Raw genomic sequence first — 24,037 nt, 5'->3', positions numbered from 1 at the left:
AGTGCAGTGGCCGGATCTCAGCTCACTGCAAGCTCCGCCTCCTGGGTTTACGCCATTCTCCTGCCTCAGCCTCCCGAGTAGCTGGGACTACAGGCACCCGCCACCTCGCCCGGCTAGTTTTTTTTTGTATTTTTAGTAGAGACGGGGTTTCACCGTGTTAGCCAGGATGGTCTCGATCTCCTGACCTCGTGATCCGCCCGTCTCGGCCTCCCAAAGTGCTGGGATTACAGGCTTGAGCCACCGCCCGGCCTCTCTCTTTTTTTTAAATATATATATATATACACACACATATATATGTATATATTTATAATTTTTTTAGGTCTTTAAGGTTTTTTTTTTTTTAATTTTTAAATTTTTTTTTTGTTTTTTTTGTTTTTTTTTTGAGGCGGAGTCTCGCTCTGTCGCCCGGACTGGAGTGCAGTGGCCGGATCTCAGCTCACTGCAAGCTCCGCCTCTCGGGTTTACGCCATTCTCCTGCCTCAGCCTCCCGAGTAGCTGGGACTACAGGAGCCCGCCACCTCGCCCGGCTAGTTTTTGTATTTTTAGTAGAGACGGGGTTTCACCGTGTTAGCCAGGATGGTCTCGATCTCCTGACCTTGTGATCCGCCCGTCTCGGCCTCCCAAAGTGCTGGGATTACAGGCTTGAGCCACCGCCCGGCCTCTCTCTTTTTTTTAAATATATATATATACACACACATATATATGTATATATTTATAATTTTTTTAGGTCTTTAAGGTTTTTTTTTTTTAATTTTTAAATTTTTAATCTTTTTTTTTTTTTTTTTTTGGTGAGACAGAGTCTTGTTCTGTCGACCAGGCTGGAGTGCAGTGGTGTGATCTGGGCTCACCGCAACCTCCACGTCCTGGGTTCAAGTGATTCTCCTGCCTCAGCCTCCTGAGTAGCTGGGATTACAGGTGCACACCACCATGCCCAGCTAATTTTTATATTTTTAATAGAGATGGAGTTTTACCATGTTGGTCAGGCTAATCTCAAACTCCTGACCTTGTGATCTGCCTGCCTCAGCCTCCCAAAGTGCTGGGATTACAGCCATGAGTCACCGCACCTGGCCAATTGTTAAAAATATTTTGAGGTAGAGTCTTGCTCTGTTGCCTAGGGTGGAGCGCCATGATGCAATCACAGCTCACTGCAGCCTCTACCTCCCTGGGCTCAGGAGATCCTCCCACCTCAGCCTCCTGAGTAACTGGGACTACAGGCTCAGACCATCATGCTTGGCTAAATTTTCTTTGCATTTTTTTGTGGAAACAGGGTTTTGCCATGTTGCCCAGGCTGATCTCAAACTTCTGGGCTCAAGTCATCTGCCCACCTTCGCCTCCCAAAGTGCTGGGATTATAGGCATGAGCCACCATGTCTGGCCTAAGTTTTCCTTATATAGAGATCTTGTCTATGTAAGGACTAAACTAAGCTGTGCCTACATGCAGGGGACCAGAGAGCATGACAAAATTTATTATTCTATTGATTTAAAGAAAAATCCTTGACATTTTAGTGTGTAAGTACATCAAAGTGTGACTGTAATTATTTTGAAAGCATATGTTGTTACAGGTATTGGGACATCTGAACTTTATGTTGTTGCAGTTTGTCCTTGCAGGTATTACCAAGCTGTTTCCTTAGCTGTAAACATCTTAGAACCGTGGGTTGTCACTGGCAAGGAATGTGCTTTGCTAGTTTTAAGATGGAGTTTATTTTATTTATTTTATTTTATTTTTATTTTATTTTATTTATTTTTTTGAGACAGAGTCTTGCTCTGTCTCCCAAGCTGGAGTGCAATGGTGTGATCTCGTCTCACTACAACCTCTGCCTCCCCGGTTCAAGCGATTTTCCTGCCTCACCCTCCTAGGTAGCTGGGATTACAGGCGTGCGCCAACACACCTTGCTAATTTTTTTCTATTTTTAGTAGAGCTGGAGTTTCACCATGTTGGCCAAGCTGGTCTTGAACTCCTGACCTCATGATCCACACACCTCGGCTTCCCAAAGTGCTGGGATTACAGGCTTGAGCCACTGTGCCTGGCCTATTATTTTATTTTATTTTTATTATTATTTTCTGTTTTGTGTTGCTATAACAAGATGGAGTGGATTTTAAAATAGTGTCACTCTGGCTCTTCTAGGCTCCTGCTTCCCTAACAAAACCTTTTCCAAAAATATATTGCAAAAATTTTTTTTTTTTTTTTTTGAGAGATGGAGTTTGGCTGTTGTTGCCCAGGCTGGGCTGCAGTGACGCAATCTTGGCTCACCGCAACCTCTGCCTCCTGGGTTCAAGCGATTATCCTGCCTCAGTCTCCCGAGTAGCTGTGATTATAGGCGCCCACCACCACACCCGGCTAATTTTGTATTTTTAGTAGAGATGAGATTTCTCCATGTTGGTCAGGCTGATCTCAAACTCGCGACCTCAGGTGATCCACCCGCCTCGGCCTCCCAAAGTGCTGAGATTACTGGCGTGAGCCACCATGCCTCTGGCCAGTGTTGCAAAATATTGACTTAACAGAACATTATGCAAAATACTAAACCAAGCTTACTTTCAGTTCTTTTCAAACTTTCTGGTTTTATTTTAGTGCTGTTCCTTTGGGAACCACGGCCAAAGAAGAGATGGAGCGGTTCTGGAATAAGAATATAGGTTCAAACCGTCCTGTATCTCCCCACATCACTATCTATAGGTAAGGACTCTGGAGCCAGAGAATCTAGAGGTTGTGGGTGAAAGTTCTGAAGGTTGATCTTTGGCCTACCTGATACTTCCCTCACTTTTACTCAACTGAAATACTGCTATGTAGATGAGGTGAACTCTTCAGGGTAGAGGGAGATAACATAAGAATTATCTTACGCCTTTTTAATACGGAGATGACTAAATTCTACTATCATTGCAAGGGTAATCTATTTTTCAAAACTACCATTTAGAAAATTCTGGTAAGTCAAAATATAATTCCCATTAATTAAAAAATTTTTGAAACAATTTCACATTTACATAAACGTTGCAGAAATAACATAGAGTTCCCATATACTTTTATATTTAAGGTATATAGTATATATGCTAAGTTATATAGAAGTTGCAACTTTGCAAATTCTTCTTCTTCTTTTTTTTCTGAGACAGAATCTTGCTCTGTTGCCTGGCTGGAGTGTAGTGGCGCGATCTCGGCTCACTGCATCCTCTGCCTCCTGGGTTCAAGCGATTCTCCTGTCTCAGCCTCCCGAGTAGCTGGGGCAACGGGCGCGTACCATTACGGACAGCTAATTTTTGTGTTTTTAGTAGAGATGGGGTTTCACCAGGTTGGCCAGGATGGTATCGAACTCTTGACCTAGTGATCCACCTGCCTCGGCCTCCCAAAGTGCTGGGATTACAGGTGAGAGCCACCATGCCCGGCCACAACTTCTTAAATTATTAAGACATGCTAACAAGCAGATTCCCAGCTCATTAACATGTCTGAATGATATAAGAAGTTGCAATGATGATGATATCCAAGTATTATTCCTGTATTCGTTTCTTCTTTTTTTATTTTTTTGAGACAGAGTCTTGCTTGGTCACCTAGGTTGGAGTGCAGTGGTGCGATCTAGGCCCACTGCAACCCCTGCCTCCTGAGTTTACGCAATTCTCGTGCCTCAGCCTCCTGAATAGGTGAGATTACAGACATGAGCCTCCATGCCCGGCTAATTTTTGTCTTTTAGTAGAGATGAGGTTTTGCCATGTTGTCCAGGCTGGTCTCAAACTCCTGGCCACAAGTGATCCACCCATCTCAGCCTCCAAAAGTGCTGGGATTATAGGCATGAGCCACCATGCTCGGTCCCTGTATTTGTTTTCTATTGCTACTATAACAAGTTTCACAAACATAGTGACTTAAAATAACACAGATGTACTGTCTTACCATTCTTTAGGTTAGAAGTATGACATAGGTCTCATTAGGCTAAAATTAAGTTGTTTGCAGGGGCTGCATTCTTTTCCAGAGGCTCCTTGCCTTTTCCAGCTTTTATAGGTCATCCACATTCCTTGGCTTATGGCATTCTTTCTCTATTTTCAAAGCAAGCCATAGCAGAGTCCTTCTCACTTTGTATCACTCTGACTTGTTCTTCCTCCCTTTTCTCCTTTCAAGGACCCTTGTCATTACATTTAGACCTCCCCAAATATTTCAGGACAATGTCTCCGTCTCAAGGTCTTTAATTTAATAATATCTGCAAAGTTCTTTTTGTGATATAAGATAATATATTCACAGGTTCTGGGGATTAATACATTGACATCTCCAGAGGGGAGGGTGCATTATTTTACCTACCGCAGTCTACTCTCTAGCCCTCAAAGTTTATGGCTGTCCCATGACAGAATACATTCACCACATCCCAGTGGCCCCAGAAGTTTCAACCTATTATAGCCTCATCTTAAAGTCTTAAAATTTCATCTAAATCTCCCCATCTGAACTAGGTATGGGTGAGGCTCTGGGTATAATCCCTTTTCAGGAACACTTTTTCTTCATCTGTGAATCTAAAGCAACAAGTTACATACTCCCAAAATACAGTGGTGGGACAGACATAGTATAACAACTGTAGACATTCCTGCTCAAAAAGTGAGAAAATGTGTCCTGAAGTGGCAGGTCAAGAGAAAAAAAAAAGTGAGAAAATGGAAGGAAAAAAGGAGTCTCTGGTTCTAACCAGTTTGAAATTCAGCCAGGTAAACACCATTTGATTTCAAGGCCTGAGAATAATTCTTTGCGGCTATTGGCTTTGCCCTCTGGGCTTATAGCTCCATCCGCTATCCTTTGTGAAAGGTGACACATGCTTTTGCAGCTGAGTGATTTTAACAGCCTCTTTTTTGTCTGTAGAATTTTTGAGGTATGACAGTCTTCTTTTCATCTTCTCTCTGTCACTTTTAGTCTATGCTGGCAGTATTTCTGTTGGTATAACATTCTTGAGAACATTGTGGGGGCCCGGCGTGATGGCTCACATCTGTAATCCTAGCACTTTGGGAGGCCAAAGCAGGTGAATTGCCTGAGCTCGGGGGTTTGAGACCAGACTGGGCAACATGGTAAAACCCTGTCTCTACTAAGATACAAAAAATTAGCCAGGTGTGGTGGTGCACCTATAGTCCCAGCTACTTGAGAGGCTGAGGCACAAGAATCTCTTGAACCTGGAAGGTGGAGGTTGCAGTGAGCTGAGATTGTGAGATTGTGGTGCTGCTGCACTCCAGCCTGGGCTCTGTTTCCAGGAAAAAAAAAAAAAAGAATCTTGCGGGGTTTCACCATCTCTATAAAACCATGTTGCCCAGGCTGGTCTCCAGTTCCTGGGCTCAAGTGATCTGCCTGCCTTGGCCTCCCATAATGCTGGGATTATAGGTGTGAGCCATTGTGCCAGGCCTTGACAGTGAATATCTTTTTTTTTTTTTTTTCTGAGACAGAGTCTCGCACTATCGCCAGGGCTGCAGTGCAATGGCGCAATTTCGGCTCACTGTAACCCCCGCCTCCCTGTAACCCCCACCTCCCTGGTTTACGCTATTCTCCTGCCTCAGCCTACCAAGTAGCTGGGATTGCAGGCACACACCACCACACCTGGCTAATTTTTTGTATTTTTCGTAGAGATGGGGTTTCACTGTGTTGGTTAGTCTGGTCTCGAGCTCCTGACCTCGTGATCTGCCCACCTCGGCCTCCCAAAGTGCTGGGATTACAGGCATGTTTGTTGGGAAGGCTGAGAATTTCCCAAATCAATAAGTCCTGTTTTTGTTTGTTTGTTTGTTTGTTTTATTTAAGAGACAGGCTTTCACTCTGTCACCCAGGCTAGAGTGTAGTAGTGGTGTGATCATAGCTCATTGAAACCTTGAACTCCCAGGAGCTCAAGTGATCTTCCTGACTCAGCCTCCTCAGTAGCTGGGACTACAGGTGCATGCCACCACACATGGCTAGTTTTAAATTTTTTGTAAAGACGGGGTCTCAACATATTAGCCAGGCTGATCTTGAACTCATGAGCTCAAGCGATCCTCTTACCTTTTTCTCCCAAAGTGCTGGGGTTAACAGCTGCAAGCCACCATGCTCAGCTTGCTTTTTATTTAACAGCAATTCCCTCAGTCTGTTTCTTTCCTTTCACATTTTACTGTAAAGAGCAAAAAGGAAATCAGGTTGCCACTTTAGTAAATTCTGCTTTCCACATTATTGTGGGACATAATTCTGCTAAACTTTCTGCCCCTATGTAACAAGGATCCCCTTTCCACAAGTTTTTAATAACATATTCCTAATTTCCTTCTGAGCCTTTACTAGCTGAATTGACATTCATATTTTCCTTTTTGAAATACATTTGTATACCATACGGTTCACACATTGAAAGCATACAGTTTAGTGGCTTTTGTTAAATGCAGAATTGTTCAGCCATCACCACAATTTTAGAATTTTTTTTTTTCTTTTTCTTTTTTTCGAGATGGAGTCTCGCTCTGTCACCCAGGCTGGAGTACAGTGGCATGATCTTGGCTCACTGTAACATCTGCCTTCTGTATTCAAGTGATTCTCCTGCCTCAGCCTCCCAAGTAGCTGGGATTAGAGATGTGCACCATCACGCCTGACTAATTTTTGTGTTTTTAGTAGAGATGGGAGTTTCACTGTGTTGGCCAGGCTGGTCTCGAACTCCTGACCTCAGGTGATCCGCCTGCCTTGGCCTCTCAAAGTGCTGGGATTATAGGCATGAGCCACCCTGCCCAGCCAATTTTAGAATATTTTCATCACTTCAGAAAGAAACACTACATTTCTTTTTTTTTTTTTTTTTTGAGACGGAGTCTCGCTCTGTCGCCCAGGCTGGAGTGCAGTGGCCGGATCTCAGCTCACTGCAAGCTCCGCCTCTCGGGCTCATGCCATTCTCCTGCCTCAGCCTCCCGAGTAGCTGGGACTACAGGCGCCTGTCACCTCGCCCGGCTAGTTTTTTGTAGTTTTTAGTAGAGACAGGGTTTCACCATGTTAGCCAGGATGGTCTTGATCTCCTGACCTCGTGATCCGCCCGTCTCGGCCTCCCAAAGTGCTGGGATTACAGGCTTGAGCCACCGCACCCGGCCAACACTACATTTCTTAGCCATCACCACCAATCCTTTGTTCGTCTCAGCTTTAGACAATCAGTTATTTACTTTCCATCTTATAAACTTACCTATTCTGAACGTTTCATTTAAATGTAGTCATACAATATATGGTCCTTTGTGACTGGCATTTTTTACTTAGCATAATGTTTTCAGAGTTCATCCGTATTTTAGCATGTATCAGTACTTCCTTTTTATGGCCGAATAATATTTCATTGTATGTACATACAATGTTTTATTTACCCATTTATAAACTGAATGACATTTGAGCTGTTTCCACTTTTTGGCTATTACAAATAATGCTGCTATGACCATTTATTTGTGTACAAGTTTTTGTGTGCACATATGTTTCATTTCTCTTGAGTATATACCTAAGAGTAGAATTATTGCATCATATGGTAACTCTATGTTTAACTTTTTTTTTTTTTTTTTTTTTTTTTTTTTAAGACAGAGTCTTGCTCTGTCATGAGGCTGGAGTGCGGTGGCGTAATCTCGGCTCATTGCAACCTTCACCTCCCAGGTTCAAGTGATCTTCCTGCCTCAGCCCCTGAGTAGCTGGGACTACAGGCATGCACCACCATGCCCAACTAATTTTTGTATTTTTAGTAGAGACAGGGTTTCACCATGTTGGTCAGGATGGTCTCCATCTCTTGACCTTGTGATTCACCTGCCTCAGCCTCCCAAAGTGCTGGGATTACAGGCGTGAGCCATGGCGTCCAGCCTATATTTAACATTTTGAGGAACTGCCAGACTGTCTTCCAAATTGGCTGCACTAGCAGTGTATAAGGGTTCCAGTTTCTCCACATCCTCACCAGCACAACTGGTAAAATCCATATTTCTGCTAAAATCTCTTCAGGGCAGTCTGGGCTTTTTAAAAATCATGGTCCTAAAAATTCTTTTAGTCCCTTCCCACTGCCCAGTTTCAAAGGCACTTCCACATTTTTGGGTATTCGTTACAGCTGCACTCCTCTTCTAGTCACCACAATCTATACTGATTTTCTATTTGCTGCCATAACAAATTACTGCAAATTTAGTGACTTAAAACAACACAAATTTATTACCTTATAGTTCTGTGGGTCAGACGTCTGACAAGATCTCCCTGGGCTAAAATCAAGGTGTTGGCAGGGTTCTGTTTCCTTCTGGGGCCTGTAGGGAAGAATCCATGGCCTTGCCTTTGCTAGCTTCTAGAGGCTTTCTGAATTCCTTGGCTTCTGCCTTCCTTCCTCAGTGTTCAGAACCAGCAATGCTGCATTGAGTTCTCCAGTCACATCATGTTGACCCTGCTTCCGTTATCTCATTTCTTCTTTGATGCCTTTCTTCTGTGAGCCTCTTCTGCTTTTCTATTTTCTCTTTTCTCTCCTCTGCTGTTAAAGACGTTTATGATTACACTGGGCCTGTCCTAATAATCTAGGATAGTCTATGTTGTTTTGTTTTTGAGACAGGGTCTCGCTGTGTTGCCCAGGCTGAAATGCACAAGTTTTCTACAAGGTTTTAATAAAACTTGTGGAGCATGATCATGGCTCACTGCAGCCTTGACCTCCCAGGCTTAAGTGATCCTCCCAGCTCAGCCTCCCAAGTACCTGGGATTATAGCCATGCACCACCATGCCTGACTAATTTTAAAATATTTTCTAGAAATGGAGTTTGGCCATGTTGCTCAGGCTGGCTTTGAACTCCTGGGCTCAAGCTGTCCTCCCACTTTGGTCTCCCAAAGTTCTGGGATTACAGGTGTGAGCCACCACACACAGCCTAGTCTGCTTATCTTAAGGTTGTCTTATTAGGACCTTAGTTTCATCTACAACCTTAATTCCCCTTTGCCATAAAAGGTAACATATTCATAAGTTCTAGAGATTAGAGCGTGGACATCTTTAAAGAGGCAATTATTCTGCCTATTACAGCTTCTTAATACTTGGGTATGCATTGCAAGACAGTCTCCAAAGTACAACCATCACAGTGTTACTATCTAAACTTTAGTTCCCATTCAGATTTTGCACTTGTCCCATTAATGTCCTTTATAGGCCTGAGATTGAACCTAGAATTATATATTACATTTAGTTGTCATGTTTCTTTTTCCTACAGTATGGGAGAGATTTTTAGTCTTTCCTTATTTGTTATGACCTGGACATTTTTAGAATGTTCCTTAATTTGGGTTTGTTTGGTGTTTCACGATTTATACATTTTTGGCAAGAATACCCTTGCAGTAATACTATACTTCTGTCAGTACACTGTATCAGGAGGCATGTGCTGCTGCTGATTTAACCCATTACTGGTGATGTTAACTTTTGTCACTGTTTAAGATGTGTCTGCTAGATTTCTCCTGTAAAGTTACTGAATAAGGATGTTTTATTTATTAATACATATTTTGGTGGGAGATACTTTGAAACCTAAATATTCTTTCTCATGAGATACTTACTCACCAGTATCTGTTGGAGGTACTTGCCTAAATCATTTATTACTGTGATAGTTGCCAAATGTAATGTTACTGATTTTATATATTATAATAATATTTTCTAGATTTATTTGTTACGATAGGGTAAAGCTTTCTTTATCAGTATGGACTCAAGGATAACATGGATCAAGCATTAATTTCTCCAAAGGATTATACTTCGTTATTGTTTATTTTGGTGTTCAAATTGTCCCAGACCTGGCCAATAGGAGTTCTTCAAAATGACTGCTGGGAAATCAGTGTCTGGGTGCTAGGTGTGCTCATTGCTACTAGGATGTCATTGCTTCTAGGCCCTTTCTGTGGATAGAGATAGCATATATGTGTATGCAGTCTCTGTCACACACATACCACATGTGTGTATGTATAAGTAGATACATACATCATACATACATATATACATATATACATACATCTCTGTTTATCTCATCTTCAAAAGTGGCATTGATAGCAGTTTTTGCTGATGTCTTTGAAGATAAGTCCCTGTAAATCTGCTTTTTGTTTTTTTAGGCTAACCCAGCAAAGCATCTTGAGCTCTGCTACTCTCTTGGGTTCCTGCCAGTGAGTCTGGCCATTTTTTAACCACCTCCACAAATACCATAACCCTTCAGTTTTTTTCCAAGCCAGATTCCAGGAATAATCCTGTTTGTAGAAACTGGACTTGCCACTAAAACAGAAGGAGGCTAATAAGTGATCTCATTTCTTGCTGCTCAATTGTGAAACTTTCTTTTTTAAGAGATAAAAGTTTTAGGAAGGCCTGACGCAGTGGCTCAATGCCTGTAATCCCAGCACTTTGAGAGGCCAAGGTGGGTGGATCACAAAGTCAAGAGATCAAGGCCATTCTGATCTCAGGTGAAACCCTGTCTCTACTAAAAATACAAAAATTAGCTGGCAGTGGTGGCTCATGCTTGTATTCTCAGCTTCTCGGGAGGCTGAGGCAGGAGAATTGCTTGAACCCGGGAGGTGGAGTTTGCAGTGAGCTGAGATCGCGCCACTACACTCTAGTCTGGCGACAGAGCAAGGCTCTGTTTCAAAAAAAAAAAAAAAAAGTTTTGGGGAAGAATTATAACGAAAAAGACAAAAGAGCATCACAAATTATTCTGAATCTGTATTTAAAGCCCTGGCCTTTTTTCACAGGTCATATAAAGAATGGTTGTAGGTTGGTGAGGTGAGTCTTTCACTACCTTATTTGCTTTTCTGGTTATGTAACTCCAGACATACTTGGGGGAAAAATAGCAGCAGGGAACACAGGGCTATATCCAGATTGGCATGTCAGGGAAAGATACCTGAGATACTTGAAGTCATATTTTCTATTACCCATTTTTTGGGTTTTTTGAAAGAGGCCTGGAAGTAAACAGTGATGTTAAACATCTTTTCATGTACTTATTGGCCATTGGCAGTCTTGGCTGTTGGAGAAATGTTTTTACTTTCTGGAGGTATTTTTTATTTTTTATTTTTGCTTTTGAGACAGAGTCTCCCTCTGTTACTCAGGCTGGAGTGCAGTGGTGTGATCACGGCTCGCTGCAGCCTCGACCTCCCAAGCTCAGACAGTCCTCCCTCCTCAGCCCCGCAAGTGGCTGAGACTATAGATGCATGCCACCACGCCCGGCTAATGTTTGTATTTTTTGTAGAAATGGTTTTTTTGTTTTGTTTTTGCCATCTTGCCCAGGTCTCAAACTCCTGAGCTCAGCCCCCCAAAGTGCTAGGATTACAGGCATGAGCCACTGTGCCTGGCCACATCTTGATTTTCTATACTAGACTCTTACCTAATGTTCAAACAGGGACTAGTGAAGAAGACTTGTCTTTGCTCCATGATGCCTGAGGCCTCAGCTGGAAAACACAAAGGCTAGGGCCTGAATTAATCTGAAGATCCAGTCACTCAAATGTCTTGGGTTGATTCTGGCTGTTGGATGGGGCCCTTATTTTCTCTCCACATAGGTCTTTTCACATATCTGTGTAGGCTGCTTTGGATTTCCACATAGCATGAGGAAGGAAGGAGAATTTGTAAGTCATGCAGCATCACTTCTGCCGCATTCTACTTTTGAGGCAGTCGGTCATCAAGTCCTGCCCAGGTTCAAGGGTAGAGGCTAAATACTTGCTTGATGAGAAATGACAAGATTCTGGAAGATCATGGAGGACTGGAAATAATGTTGTGGTTATTTTTAGAAAACAAAATATTTTAGCTTGTCATTACTGGGCTAGCCAGGCTATGATTTTAACCGTTTTTGAAAATTAGGGTAACATTTGAATTCAGCAGTTTCATATTATATGACTCCCATTTTCTATATCAGTATTTCTGAAACATTTCCAGAACAGTGCATATGCAAATTTCCAGAACAGTGCGTATGTTTCTTCTATTAGCTCTTTCAGTCATGAGATTTGATTCATCTGGTACCAGAGCCCCAGGTGTGTTTGGAATCTTCCAATTTCCTCACCTCTTTAGGGTTTCAAGTCTTTCAAATTAATATTTGTTCTGTCTTTTTCATGCTGATAATCATTCTCTTTGACAAATAAAATAGTTGTGCAATCTGTTCACACTCTGTCATCAATTAGCATAAAATTGTTCATCCCAGTTAGGAGGCTCTCTGTGTCAGAACACAATTTTAAAAGCTTTTTTTTTGTTGTCCTTGAAATTTTTGCAAGCCTCAGCTCACTCTGGGTTTCGGTCTCCTGATTCTTCTTACCAAATTATGCCATCGTTCTCTGTCCTTGGGTATGTGGCTATTCTTCCACCTTTTATATTTCTGTTGTTAAATCTGAGTTGATCAGAGTGGTATCTAGCTAGTATTAATATTTTTAATTTATTTGGAAATACTCCTTTCTTACTGTGACCATTTTCATTATGTAGTCAGAATTTTCTTTTGAGATCTTTTTAACCTCGTTACTTCTCTTTAAAGTGTTGAAGATATGGTTTGATTATGCTTAGTATTCTTTGTCTAAGCTAACATTCCAAAGTGAGTGTTAGCTTTCTTCAGAGATTCTTGTTCTTTCCATTTTACCCACCAGTTCTCTCTTGAGCATGAGAACTAGGTCTAGAATAACAATGTTGGTTGTCATTCAATGGAAAGTTGATGATTCATAATTTAAAAAGGGGTTTGATGACAAAAAGTATTTCAGAACTACTGTGGATTAAGAACTATATACTAAATCTAGAAGATTGGATATAAAAATTTGGGATAGGTAATGTATTAGGAAATAAGTGGTATGTTCAGTTTGGATATTTTGGGGCATATAATAAGGGAAGATTCAAGGATGACCATGTATTATATGAAACTGGGGATAAATGAAACTCAGGTTTTCTTCCATCAGTGTTATACCTGGAGAAACAGGACCCAGTTGGTATTACAGTGATTACTTTCTTTTTTTTTCTTTCTTTCTTTTTTTTTTTTTTTTGAGATGGAGTCGTGCTCTGTCGCCCAGACTGGGGGGCAGTGGCATGATCTCCGTTTATGCCAAACTCCGCCTCCTGGATTCAAGCAATTCTCTGCCTCAGCCTCCCGAGTAGCTGGGATTACAAGGATGCACCACCACGCCTGGCTAATTTTTGTATTTTTAGTAGAGACGGGGGTTCACCGTGTTGGCCAGGCTGGTCTCGAACACCTGACCTCATGAACTGCCCACCTTGGCCTCTCAAAGTGCTGGGATTACAGGTGTGAGCCACCACGCCCGGCCTATAGTGATTACTTTCTAATTGTACCAACTGTATTTATTTATTTGCAGGCAAGGTCTCTGTCTCTCTCTCCCCACACCAGGCTGGAGTACAGTGGCACAGTCATAGCTCACTGCAGCCTGGAGCTCCTGGCCTCAAGTGACCCTCTCACTTCAGTCTCACAAGTAGCTGGGACCACAGGCCTCTGCCACCACACCCAGCTAATTTTTTTTTTTTTTTTTTTTTTTTTTGGTAAAGATGGGGTCTCATTATGTTGCCTAGGTTGGTCTTAAACTCCTAAACTCAATGCCCCCCCCGCCTTGGCCTCCCAAAGTACTAGGATTACAGGTATGAGCCACCACGCTACCTCCAACTTTAATGAGTGTCTTTGACTCATGTTTCTCCTTGGGAAAGGAATTTTGAGTTATAATCATTTTTTTTTCTTAGCCCTATCAGTGATGCAGTCTGGTAAAGGTAGGGATCCTTCTCCGTAAATCTGTTTTCTTCTTTCTTTAATTTTTTTTTTTGAACCTAATCCTGAGACAGGGTTTTGTTTTTTTTTTTTTTTTTTTTTTTTTTGAGACGGAGTTTCACTCTTGTTGCCCAGGCTGGAGTGCAATGGCACGATCTCGGCTCACCGCAACCTCTGCCTCCTGGGTTCAAGCGATTTTCCTGCCTCAGCCTCTCCAGTAGCTGAGATTACAGGCATGCATCACCACACCCAGCTAATTTTGTATTTTCAGTAGAGATGGGGTTTCTCCATGTTCGTCAGGCTAATTGCGAACTCCAGACCTCAGGTGATCCACTCGCCTCAGCCTCCCAAAGCGCTGGGATTATAGGCGTAAGCCACCGTGCCTGGCCCAGATTTGTATTTGTATTTTTTTTTTTTATTTTATTTTTATTTTATTTTTATTTTTATTTTTATTTTTTTTTTGAGACGGAGTCTTGCTCTGCCGCCCAGGCTGGAGTGCAGTGGCCGGCTCTCAGCTCACTGCAAGCTCCGCCTCCCGGGTTTACGCCATTCTCCTGTCTCAGCCTCCCGAGTAGCTGGGACTACAGGCGCCCGCCTCGTCGCCCGGCTAGTTTTTTTTTTTGTATTTTTTAGTAGAGACGGGGTTTCACCGTATTAGCCAGGATGGTCTCGATCTCCTGACCTCATGATCCGCCCGTCTCGGCCTCCCAAAGTGCTGGGATTACAGGCTTGAGCCACCGCGCCCGGCCCAGATTTGTATTTTTAAAGTAAAAAGTGGAAACATGGCTGGGCACAGTGGCTCACACCTGTAATTCCAGTACTTTGGGAGGCTGAGGCAGGCAGATCACAAGGTCCGGAGTTCAAGACCAGCCTGGCTAAGATGGTGAAACCTCTTTACTAAAAATACAAAAATTAGGTGGACCTGGTGGCAGGTGCCTATAATCCCAGCTACTCAGGAGACAGAGGCAGGAGAATCTCTTGAACCCGGGAGGCAGAGGTTGCAGTGAGCTGAGATCGTGGCACGGCTCTCCAGCCTGGGCGACAGAGCAAGACTTCGTTCCCAGGGTAAAAAAACATGACAGGAATGCAAAAGTGGTTTTTTTTTTTTTAAAGAAAATATTACCTATTCAGGAGAATCACTTGAACCTGGGAGGCGGAGGTTGCAGTGAGCTGAGATCATGCCGCTCGCTGCCAGCCTGGGCAACAGAGTGAGAATCTGTCTCCAGAAAAAAAAAAAAAAAGTGCCTGTTTCAGAATTAGTTTATATTTTTGCCAAGATAGACTCTCTACTATGGTGCTATCTTTTCCTTTTTAAAATTGTCGTTGTGTGTTTCTTTACAGTTGGTCTCTTCCCATGGCGATGTCCATCTGCCACCGTGGCACTGGTATTGCTTTGAGTGCAGGTATGTATATATGTTTTTACACACATACATGTGCTTCTTTGAAAAACTTGGCTGTTTCACTGGCCCTAGTCTCTGCCTCCTTTGAAACTCAGCACTTGATTTAGAGGAAACAATACATCTCTTCTAAGTTTATTGTTCCTTCATCCCTTTAACAATTAATTATGAGTTTACACTGTACTCAGAGTCTTTTCTTTTTTTTGTTTTTGAGACAGTCTCGCTCTGTTGCCCAGGCTAGAGTGCAGTGGCACGATCTCAGCTCACTGCAACCTCCACCTCCTGGGTTCAAGCAGTTCTCCTGCCTCAGCCTCCCGAGTAGCTGAGATTACAGGCGCGTGCTACCACGCCTGGCTAATTTTTTGTATTTTTAGTGGAGACGGGGTTTCACCGTGTTAGCCAGGATGGTCTTGATCTGACCTCGTGATCCGCCCACCTCAGCCTTCCAAAGTGCTGGGATTACAGACATGAGCCACTGGGCCTGGCCCAGATTAGTTCTTAGCAAATTTTTAAACCATTCCCTAGCACTTCCTGATACTGTATTTATTGAAATTATAGAGCAGAGAAATGTAATAGAGATGGGCTGGCTGACTGATCATTGATGGAACACAGTCCAAGATAAATCATCAACCTTATTTTTCCAGAAGGTCAGTTTTAGCACCCATTCTTATCACCTAGACTTGCTCAGTCCCCCAAAGACTAGCTCACTAGCCAGTCTCACAAAATCTTGATTTACAGATCAGAATGTCTATTCATTCATTTATATAATATGAACTGCAGCTACAGAGTGAATTGTTTACTGATCTTAGATAATTAGTACATCCTTTTTAGGTAGGAAGGTTTATTATGTGGAGTGCCAATTATAATCAGTTTTCTGGGATCTGGTGTATCTTTTCACAGTAGGGTCAGCTAGATTTAAAAATTATGTCTGGCTGGTGCTGGAGAAATAGACATTTTTGCTTTTTTATTTTTATGTATTTATTTTATCACAAGAATATGCATGTAACATATTTTTACTTTCTTAGCTTTCCTTTATTTAGCCTTATAGCATACTTTGCTCTTCTACCCCCACCAAAAACAGAAACAAAAACTAGATTATGTTCCCTAGATACACACTCTCAAAGCATTCTAGTTTTTCTTTCATAATCATGATTGTCATTTACTTGTTCATTGTTGTCTTTCCTTACTGGATTGTCTGTTCCCTAAGAGCTTAGACTGCATCTGTTTGTATTTTTAATCATCTAGTATGGTACCTAGAATGCAGTAGATAATTTAGTAAATATTTGGTGACTACAAAATGAATACCACTCTCTTTTTTGTTAATGTGTTTTATATATTTGTGTCCTAAATTTCTATTCCGTTTATAATCATACTTTTTGGCTGTAGAAGTATCTTATTTTGGTCCTCTGCATACTGACTATAATAACTACCTAACTAGTATTGTATTTCAACTGGCATTTCTGTGCGATGCTATTCAGTTCAGTGGGAGCAAGAAGAGGTTATCGGACATTAGAGTGCTGCATAGGTAAATCTGAGTTTGTTCTCTATTAGTCTCCTTGAGACCTTGGGGGAACTTGTGTTCTCTCCCAGCAAAGGTGATCTAGCCCGTATATATCCACAGGGAGAACAGATGCAAACTAGGAATAGTGGAGTGCTTTCTAAAAGAAATACTCCAATGAACTGTTAGCACATATTCAACAAGACTTCTGTTCCAAGTTGATAGTCCTAGGACCTTTGCTGGCAAAGGAAAATGAGCTTATGACTTAGAACAGTGTGTAAATCCCTGCTGTGTGTACAAACTCTTCTCTCCTGTGGATAGTTCCCTGTATGTCTGTTTTTTTGTTTTTTTGTTTTTTTTGAGATGGAGTTTCGCTCTTGTTGCCCAGGCTGGAGTGCAATGGCACAGTCTTGGCTCACTGCAGCCTCATGAGACCAGCCTCCCGGGTTCAAGCTATTCTTCTGCCTCAACCTCTCAAGTAGCTGGGATTACAGGCACCCACCACCATGCCCGGCTAATTTTTGTATTTTTGGTAGAGATGGGGTTTCTGAACTCCTGACCTCAGGTAATCCGCCCACCTCGGCCTCCCACAGTGCTGGGATTACAGGCGTGAGCCACTGTGCCTGGCCCGTTAGTATGTCTTTAACCTCATCCTAGGGAATAAGAGGCAATATCTTGCCTAGAATCGGTATGAAATTATATACCTGAGAGACAGAAGCCCCACTGTTTTACCTTATGTAAAGCTCTGTCTGAGCCCCTCCATCTCATCTCTTTTGGTACTTTAGCCTGGGAGCAATGCCTAAGTTTTATTCATCACATGAGGCATCATTACAATCTTGCCAGGAGATGGCCCGTTTGTACAGAGTAGAGCAGATGGCAGCCTTCAGGTCCCAGCGTGTAAGTGTGCTCTTGCTCCAGAAATTTGGTGCCAAATAGAGCTGTTGAGGTAGGAAAGGGAGTTTCTCTTGACTTTTGCTTTGTCAAAGCAATGGTGGCATTGGAAAAGTGCTCTTGTTTCTGTCTTCTGAGACCCTGCAGGATCTCTCCTAGGCTTCTGTAGACTATGTTTTTAACTGACGTGGTCATCAGTAGGGCTAGTGGCTCTAGTGTAGGGATCCTGTATTTAAGGAGCTGCTGATGAGACATTGGCAGGAATTATCTGAATCTAAGCCTCTGCTATTTGCAATCTCACATGTGTGTGTGTGTGTGTGTGTGTATATTTATATATGTCTATACATACATATATATAGACATATATATGTAGTTTTGTTGATAAGGATAGAGACTCCTATCTAAGATCTGATGGCATCATTTCTGTTCTTTTTCATTCTTTTGGTTGGTAAAGGGATGATGGAATTGAGGTATAAGGATGATTTGTGTTGTTAGGAATCCATATGTAGCTCCTGGTTTTTAACCTGCTGGCACTGAACTGGTGGGGATAATAGGGTAAATCTCAAGATTAGGCTATTCTAACTGTAGATTCATAATTACTTTTATTTCTACTTACTTAGAATAAGAAATTTTTAGATTGATTAAGGAATTTCTAGATGGATGCTTTCTACTCAGTTTGGTGATATTGATGAACAGATTTAATCCTAAAAATCACTGAAAGAACAAGAGCAGTTTATTTATTAGGCTGTAGTTTCCCTTATTATCTCAATATATGTGTCACCACTAAATGAAAAAAAGATATTGACTTTTTTATTCACTATAATGATAAAAAATATATTCATTTGGGCCGGGCACGGTGGCTTACGCCTGTAATCCCAGCACTTTGGGAGGCCGAGGCGGGCAGATCACCAGGTCAGGAGATCGAGACTATCCTGATTAACATGGTGAAACCCCGTCTCTATAAAAATACAAAAAATTGGCCGGGCACGGTGGTTCAAGCCTGTAATCCCAGCACTTTGGGAGGCTGAGGCGGGCGGATCACGAGGTCAGGAGATTGAGACCATCCTGGCTAACACGGTGAAACCCCGTCTCTACTAAAAAATGCAAAAAAACTAGCGGGGCGAGGTGGCGGGCGCCTGTAGTCCCAGCTACTCAGGAGGCTGAGGCCGGAGAATGGCGTAAACCCGGGAGGCGGAGCTTGTAGTGAGCCAAGATCCGGCCACCGCACTCCAGCCTGGGCAACAGAGCGAGACTCTGTCTCAAAAAAAAAAAAAAAAAAAAAAAAAAAAAAATTAGCCAGGCATGGTGGCGGGCGCCTGTAGTCCCAGCTACTCGGGAGGCTGAGGCAGGAGAATGACGTGAACCCGGGAGGTGGAGCTTGCAGTGAGCCGAGATCGTGCCACTGCATTCCAGCCTGGGCGACGAGTGAGACTCCGTCTCAAAAAAAAAAAAAGAAAAAAAAAATATATATACATTTGTATTGGCTAGAATTGAATATTTTTCATAACTGAAGAATTATTTGGGCAGGGTGCAGTGGTTCACACCTGTAATCCGAGCACTTTGGGAGGCTGAGGCAGGAGGATTGCTTGAGCCCAGGAGTTCGAGACCATCCTGGGCAACCTATCAAGACCCAGAACTTCGGGAGGCCGAGGTGGGCGGATCATGAGGTCAGGAGATCGAGACCATCCTGGCTAACACAGTGAAACCCCGTCTGTACTAAAAAAACACACAAAAAATTAGCTGGACCTGGCGGTGGGCACCTGTAGTCCCAACTACTTGGGAGGCTGAGGCAGGAGAATGGGGTGAACCCGGGAGGCGGAGCTTGCAGTGAGCTGAGATTGTGCCACTGCACTCCAGCCTGGGTGACAGAGTGAGACTCCATCTCAAAAAAAAAATTAAAAAAAAAATTAAAACATTGGCCCGGAGTGGTGGCATGCATCTATAGTCTCAGCTACTAGGGAGGCTGATGTAGGGAGGATTGCCCAGGAATTCAATGCTGCAGTGAGCTATAACTGTGCCACTGCACTCCAGCCTGATGACAGCAAGACCCTATCTCAGAAAAAAAAAGAAAAATGTTGTATTTTTTCTGTCTTTACCCCTTTGAATGGTGGCCTTGCATTCATCAGCATATGTCCTGTTTTTCCCAAACTTTCTCTCCTAATTCCATGATAGAATATAGTAGCTGTTTTCTATAGAGTAGTAGTTATACTGTTTTCTTCAAATGCTGAAGTTCCCTTCATCAAAATCACAAAGGAACAGGTTTTTGCCAGGTACATGACTTAAGCAAATTACCTAATTCTCTAAACCTCAGCTTATTCCTTATAAAATAGGCATATTAATAATGCCTATCTCAGAATTCTTGGGATTTCAAGAAACTTTATGCTCTTGGTGTTGCTTTATGGAAACAAGGATGAGAAACATGATACATTTAATAGCAACTGTCTCTTAGAAGATAGTGTGCCCTGGACCGAATGGCAAGAGAAATTGGATCATTTGGTCTGAAATGAAGTCAGTTCCGGCAACTGTGATCTTTGCATTCTTGTGGCCCTCGTCCCATCCATTTTTCACACAACAAAAAGAAAAATCTTTTGAAAATAAATGGAATCATGTCACTTCCTTTCTTAGACTCTCCCAATGACTGTGTTCACTTTAGCACTTAGATTAAAATTCAAATATCCACCATGGCCTTTGCCCTGCCAGCTCTGGCTCTTGCCTAACGCATTCCTGCCATTCCTCCCTTTGCTTACTATGCTCCAGCCACACTGGTGTTTGAACTCATTGGAACAGGCAAAATTATTTCCCACCTGAGAGCCATTGCATGTTTTGTTTCTTTAGTCTGAAATGCCCACTCTGATCTCTTGCTGCACTGTGCTTGGTTAGTTCTTTCGTATCCTTTACATCTTAGCAAAATGTTAACTCAACGAGCACTTTGCTTACCACCATGTTTAAAGTAGAAGCTTCCTTATTTCTGTTTTACAGTGCTCTATTCCTTCATAGTTCTTTTTTTTTTTTTTTTGAGACGGAGTCTAGCTCTTTCGCCCAGGCTGGAGTGCAGTGGCCGGATCTCAGCTCACTGCAAGCTCCGCCTCCCGGGTTTACGCCATTCTCCTGCATCAGCCTCCCGAGTAGCTGGGACTACAGGCGCCCGCCACCTCGCCCGGCTAGATTTTTGTATTTTTTAGTAGAGACGGGGTTTCACCGTGTTAGCCAGGATGGTCTCGATATCTTGACCTTGTGATCCGCCCGTCTCGGCCTCCCAAAGTGCTGGGATTACAGGCTTGAGCCACCGCGCCCGGCCTCCTTTATAGTTCTTATTGTGCTGTGTTGTTTCTTACAAAGCTTTTATTACATAAGTTGTAATTATTTTATTTTATTTTATTTTATTTTATATTTTATTTATTTTATTTTATTTTTTACTTCATTTTATTTTATTTTATTTTTTATGTTATTTATTTATTTATTTTTATTTTATTTTATTTATTTTTATTTTATTTTTTAATTTTATTTTTTATTTTATTTTTTTAATTTAATTTAATTTAATTTTATTTTTTATTTTTATTTTTTATTTATTTTATTTTTTATTATTTTATTTTATTTTTATTTTATTTAATTTTTTTAATTTTTAAATTTTTTTTTTTATTTTTTATTTTTTTATCTTATGTTATTTTATGTTATGTTATGTTATGCTATGTTATGTTATGTTATGAGACGGAGTCTCGCTCTGCTGCCCAGGCTGGAGTGCAGTGGCGTGATCTTGGCTCACTGCAAGCTCCGCCTCCCGGATTCACGCCATTCTCCTGCCTTAGCCTCCCCAGCAGCTGGGACTACAGGCGCCCGCCACCACGCCTGGCTAATTTTTTGTGTTTTTAGTAGAGACGGGGTTTCACCGTGTTAGCCGGGATGGTCTCAATCTCCTGACCTTGTGATCTGCCCACCTCGGCCTCCCAAAGTGCTGGGATTACAGGTGTGAGCCACTGCGCCTGGCAGTTGTAATTATTTTATTTGCTAACGTTTTATAAATCTGTGTTTTTTTGCCTTTCTTTTTTTTTTTTTTTTTTTGAGACAGAGCCTTGCCCTGTTGCCCAGGCTGGAGTGCAGTGGCGTGATCTCGGCTCACTGCAACCTCTGCCTCCAAGGTTCAAGCAATTCTTCTGCCTCAGCCTCCCAGGTAGCTGGGATTACAGGCACCCATCACCATGCACAGCTAATGTTTTTTAGTAGAGACAGGGTCTCACTATTTGGCCAGGCTGATCTCGAACTCCTGACCTCAAGCAATCTGCCCACCTGGGCCTCCCAAAGTGCTGGGATTGCAGGCGTGAGCCACCCCGCCCAGCCAAATCTGTGTCTTTTTTTAGACTGTAAAGTCTTAAAAGAGTGGGTACTCTATCTTATTTACCATTCATACCCTCTAGCACTCAATAGGTGCTTAGAAAATCTTTATTTACTAAATGAGCATACCCATGTAAATCACTTTGCTCATAGTGGTCACTTAGAAGTGTTCATTTTTCCTACCTTCTAATTAACCTCCTATTAAGCATTAGAAATTAGATAGGGATAATACATAGTCTCTGCTCTCAAAGATAGAGGAATCTAAGGAGTAAGACAAATATTTATAATTCTCTGTGATAGCTTTTTTTTTTTTGAGACGGAGTTTTGCTCTTGTTGCCCAGACTGGAGTGCTATAGTGCGATCTCAGCTCACCGCAACTCTGCCTCCCAGGTTCAAGTGATTCTCCTGCCTCAACCTCCCAAGTAGCTGGGATTACAGTCACGCACCACCATGCCCGGTTAATTTTGTATTTTTTAGTAGAGACAGGATTTCTCCATGTTGGTCAGGCTGGTCTCGAACTCCCGACCTCAGGTGTTCTGTTCACCTTGGCCTCCCAAAGTGCTGGGATTACAGGCGTGAGCCACCTTGCCTGGCCATGATAACTTTTTAATAAGATATATGAGACCCCAGAGGAGAAACCAACAAGTACAGTCGTCCCTTATTATCTGTTGGAGATTGGTTCCAGGATTCCTCTTCAGATACCAAAATCTACAGATACCCAAGTCCCTTATATAAAAGGATGTGGTATTTGGATATATCCTATGTATGTTATACACTTAAAATCATCTCTAGATTACTTATAATACCTAATACAATGTAAATGCTATGTAAATGGTTATATTGTTTATGGAATAATGACAAGGAAAAAAAAGTCTGTACATGTTCAGTACAGATAAAACCATTCATTTCCCCAACCCAGTATTTTCAATCCACAGTTAGTTGTATATCCACAGATGCAGAATCCATGGTTGCAGAACTCAGGACACGGAGTTGACTGTGATCTAAGGGAGTTAGAACGCTTGAAAGAAGCGTGAACAGGAGAGTTTGTGAAGAGGAGGTAGAGGAGGGCATTCCAACAGAAAAATTCTTTTATGGAAAGGTATAGGGATTGGAAATCACCCGGATCATTGGATAATTATGATGAGGTCTGTTTCTTTTTTTTTTTTTTTTTTTTTTTTTGAGATGGAGATGGAGTCTTGCTCTGTCACCCAGGCTGGAGTGCAGTGGTGCAATCTCGGCTCACTGCAACCTCCGCCTCCCGGGTTCAAGCAGTTCTCTTCCTCAGCCTCCCAAGTAGCTGGGATTACAGGCACCTACCACCATTCCAAGCCACCACACCTAGCTGAGGTCTGTTTCTTAAGAATGGTGTTTATGGGGTCGGGTGCGATGGCTCACACCTGTAATCCCAGCACTTTGGGAGGCCAAGACAAGTGGATCACAAGGTCAAGAGATTGAGACCATCCTGGCCAACATGGTGAAACCCCATCTCTACTAAAAATACAAAAATTAGCCGGGCGTGGTGGTGTGCGACTGTAGTCCCAGCTACTCGGGAGGCTGAGGCAGAGAATCGCTTGAACCCAGGAGGCGGAGGTTGCAGTGAGCCAAGATCACGCCACTGCACTCCAGCCTGATGACAGAGTGAGACTCAAAAAAAAAAAATTATGTTTATGGGAGAAGTGATGGAAGATAAGGCTAGAAAGTGGGCCAGATGGTGAAGGACTCTGATTGCCATGCTGTAGACCATGATAAGTCATTAAAAGTTCATGTTCTCTTTAGTTCCAGTAACAGGACAAGCTGGCCTGGATAAATACAAAATAAATTATTTATTTTAACTATAGAGATTTTATGGCTAATATATAAATTTTAAAAAACATGTTAACACTAGTTTGACTTTAAAATAGAATTTATTGAAATGGAACTTTAAAATTTTTGCTTGTTTTTTTGAGATGGAGTCTTGCCCTGTTGCCCAGGCTGGAGTGCAATAGCGCCATCGTGGCCCGCTGTGCCTCTGTCTCCTCCCAGGTTCAAGCAATTCTCCTGCTTCAACTTCCCGAGCAGTTGGGACTACAGGTGTGTGCCACCATGCCTGGCTAATTTTTGTATTTTTAATAGTGACAGGGTTTCACCATGTTGGCCAGGCTGGTCTTGAACTCCTGACCTCAAGTGATCCGCCTGCCTCTGCCTCCCAAAGTACTGGGATTCCAGGCATGAGCTACTCTACCTGGCCTACAATGTTTTAAAAGGTTGAAAGAGGAGACTAATAGCACTCTTCCATTGCTTAGGTTTCATAAGGATTAAAATACTTAGGGCTGGGTGCGG

General features: G+C 42.3%; 1 protein-coding gene across 4 annotated transcripts in view; it reads left to right on the top strand.

The window, feature by feature from the left end:
- SDHC (succinate dehydrogenase complex subunit C) overlaps positions 1-24,037 on the top strand; it is a 51,954-nt gene that overhangs the window by 10,912 nt on the left and 17,005 nt on the right. For 2 of the 4 annotated variants that reach the window (XM_010367140.2, XM_010367142.2), the window contains exons 3-4: positions 2,569-2,670; positions 14,945-15,006. In XM_010367140.2, the coding sequence (XP_010365442.1) occupies positions 2,569-2,670; positions 14,945-15,006 (164 nt within the window). The remainder of the gene's footprint in view (positions 1-2,568; positions 2,671-14,944; positions 15,007-24,037) is intronic. The other 2 variants (XM_010367143.2, XM_010367141.2) reach the window with 1 other exon arrangement.

The sequence above is a fragment of the Rhinopithecus roxellana genome, chromosome 8 (genome assembly GCF_007565055.1).
Source record: "Rhinopithecus roxellana isolate Shanxi Qingling chromosome 8, ASM756505v1, whole genome shotgun sequence".
NCBI classification, from domain to species: domain Eukaryota; kingdom Metazoa; phylum Chordata; class Mammalia; order Primates; family Cercopithecidae; genus Rhinopithecus; species Rhinopithecus roxellana.
The sequence above is the reverse complement of the archived record's forward strand: the minus strand, read 5'-3'. Positions and strand labels throughout refer to the sequence as shown.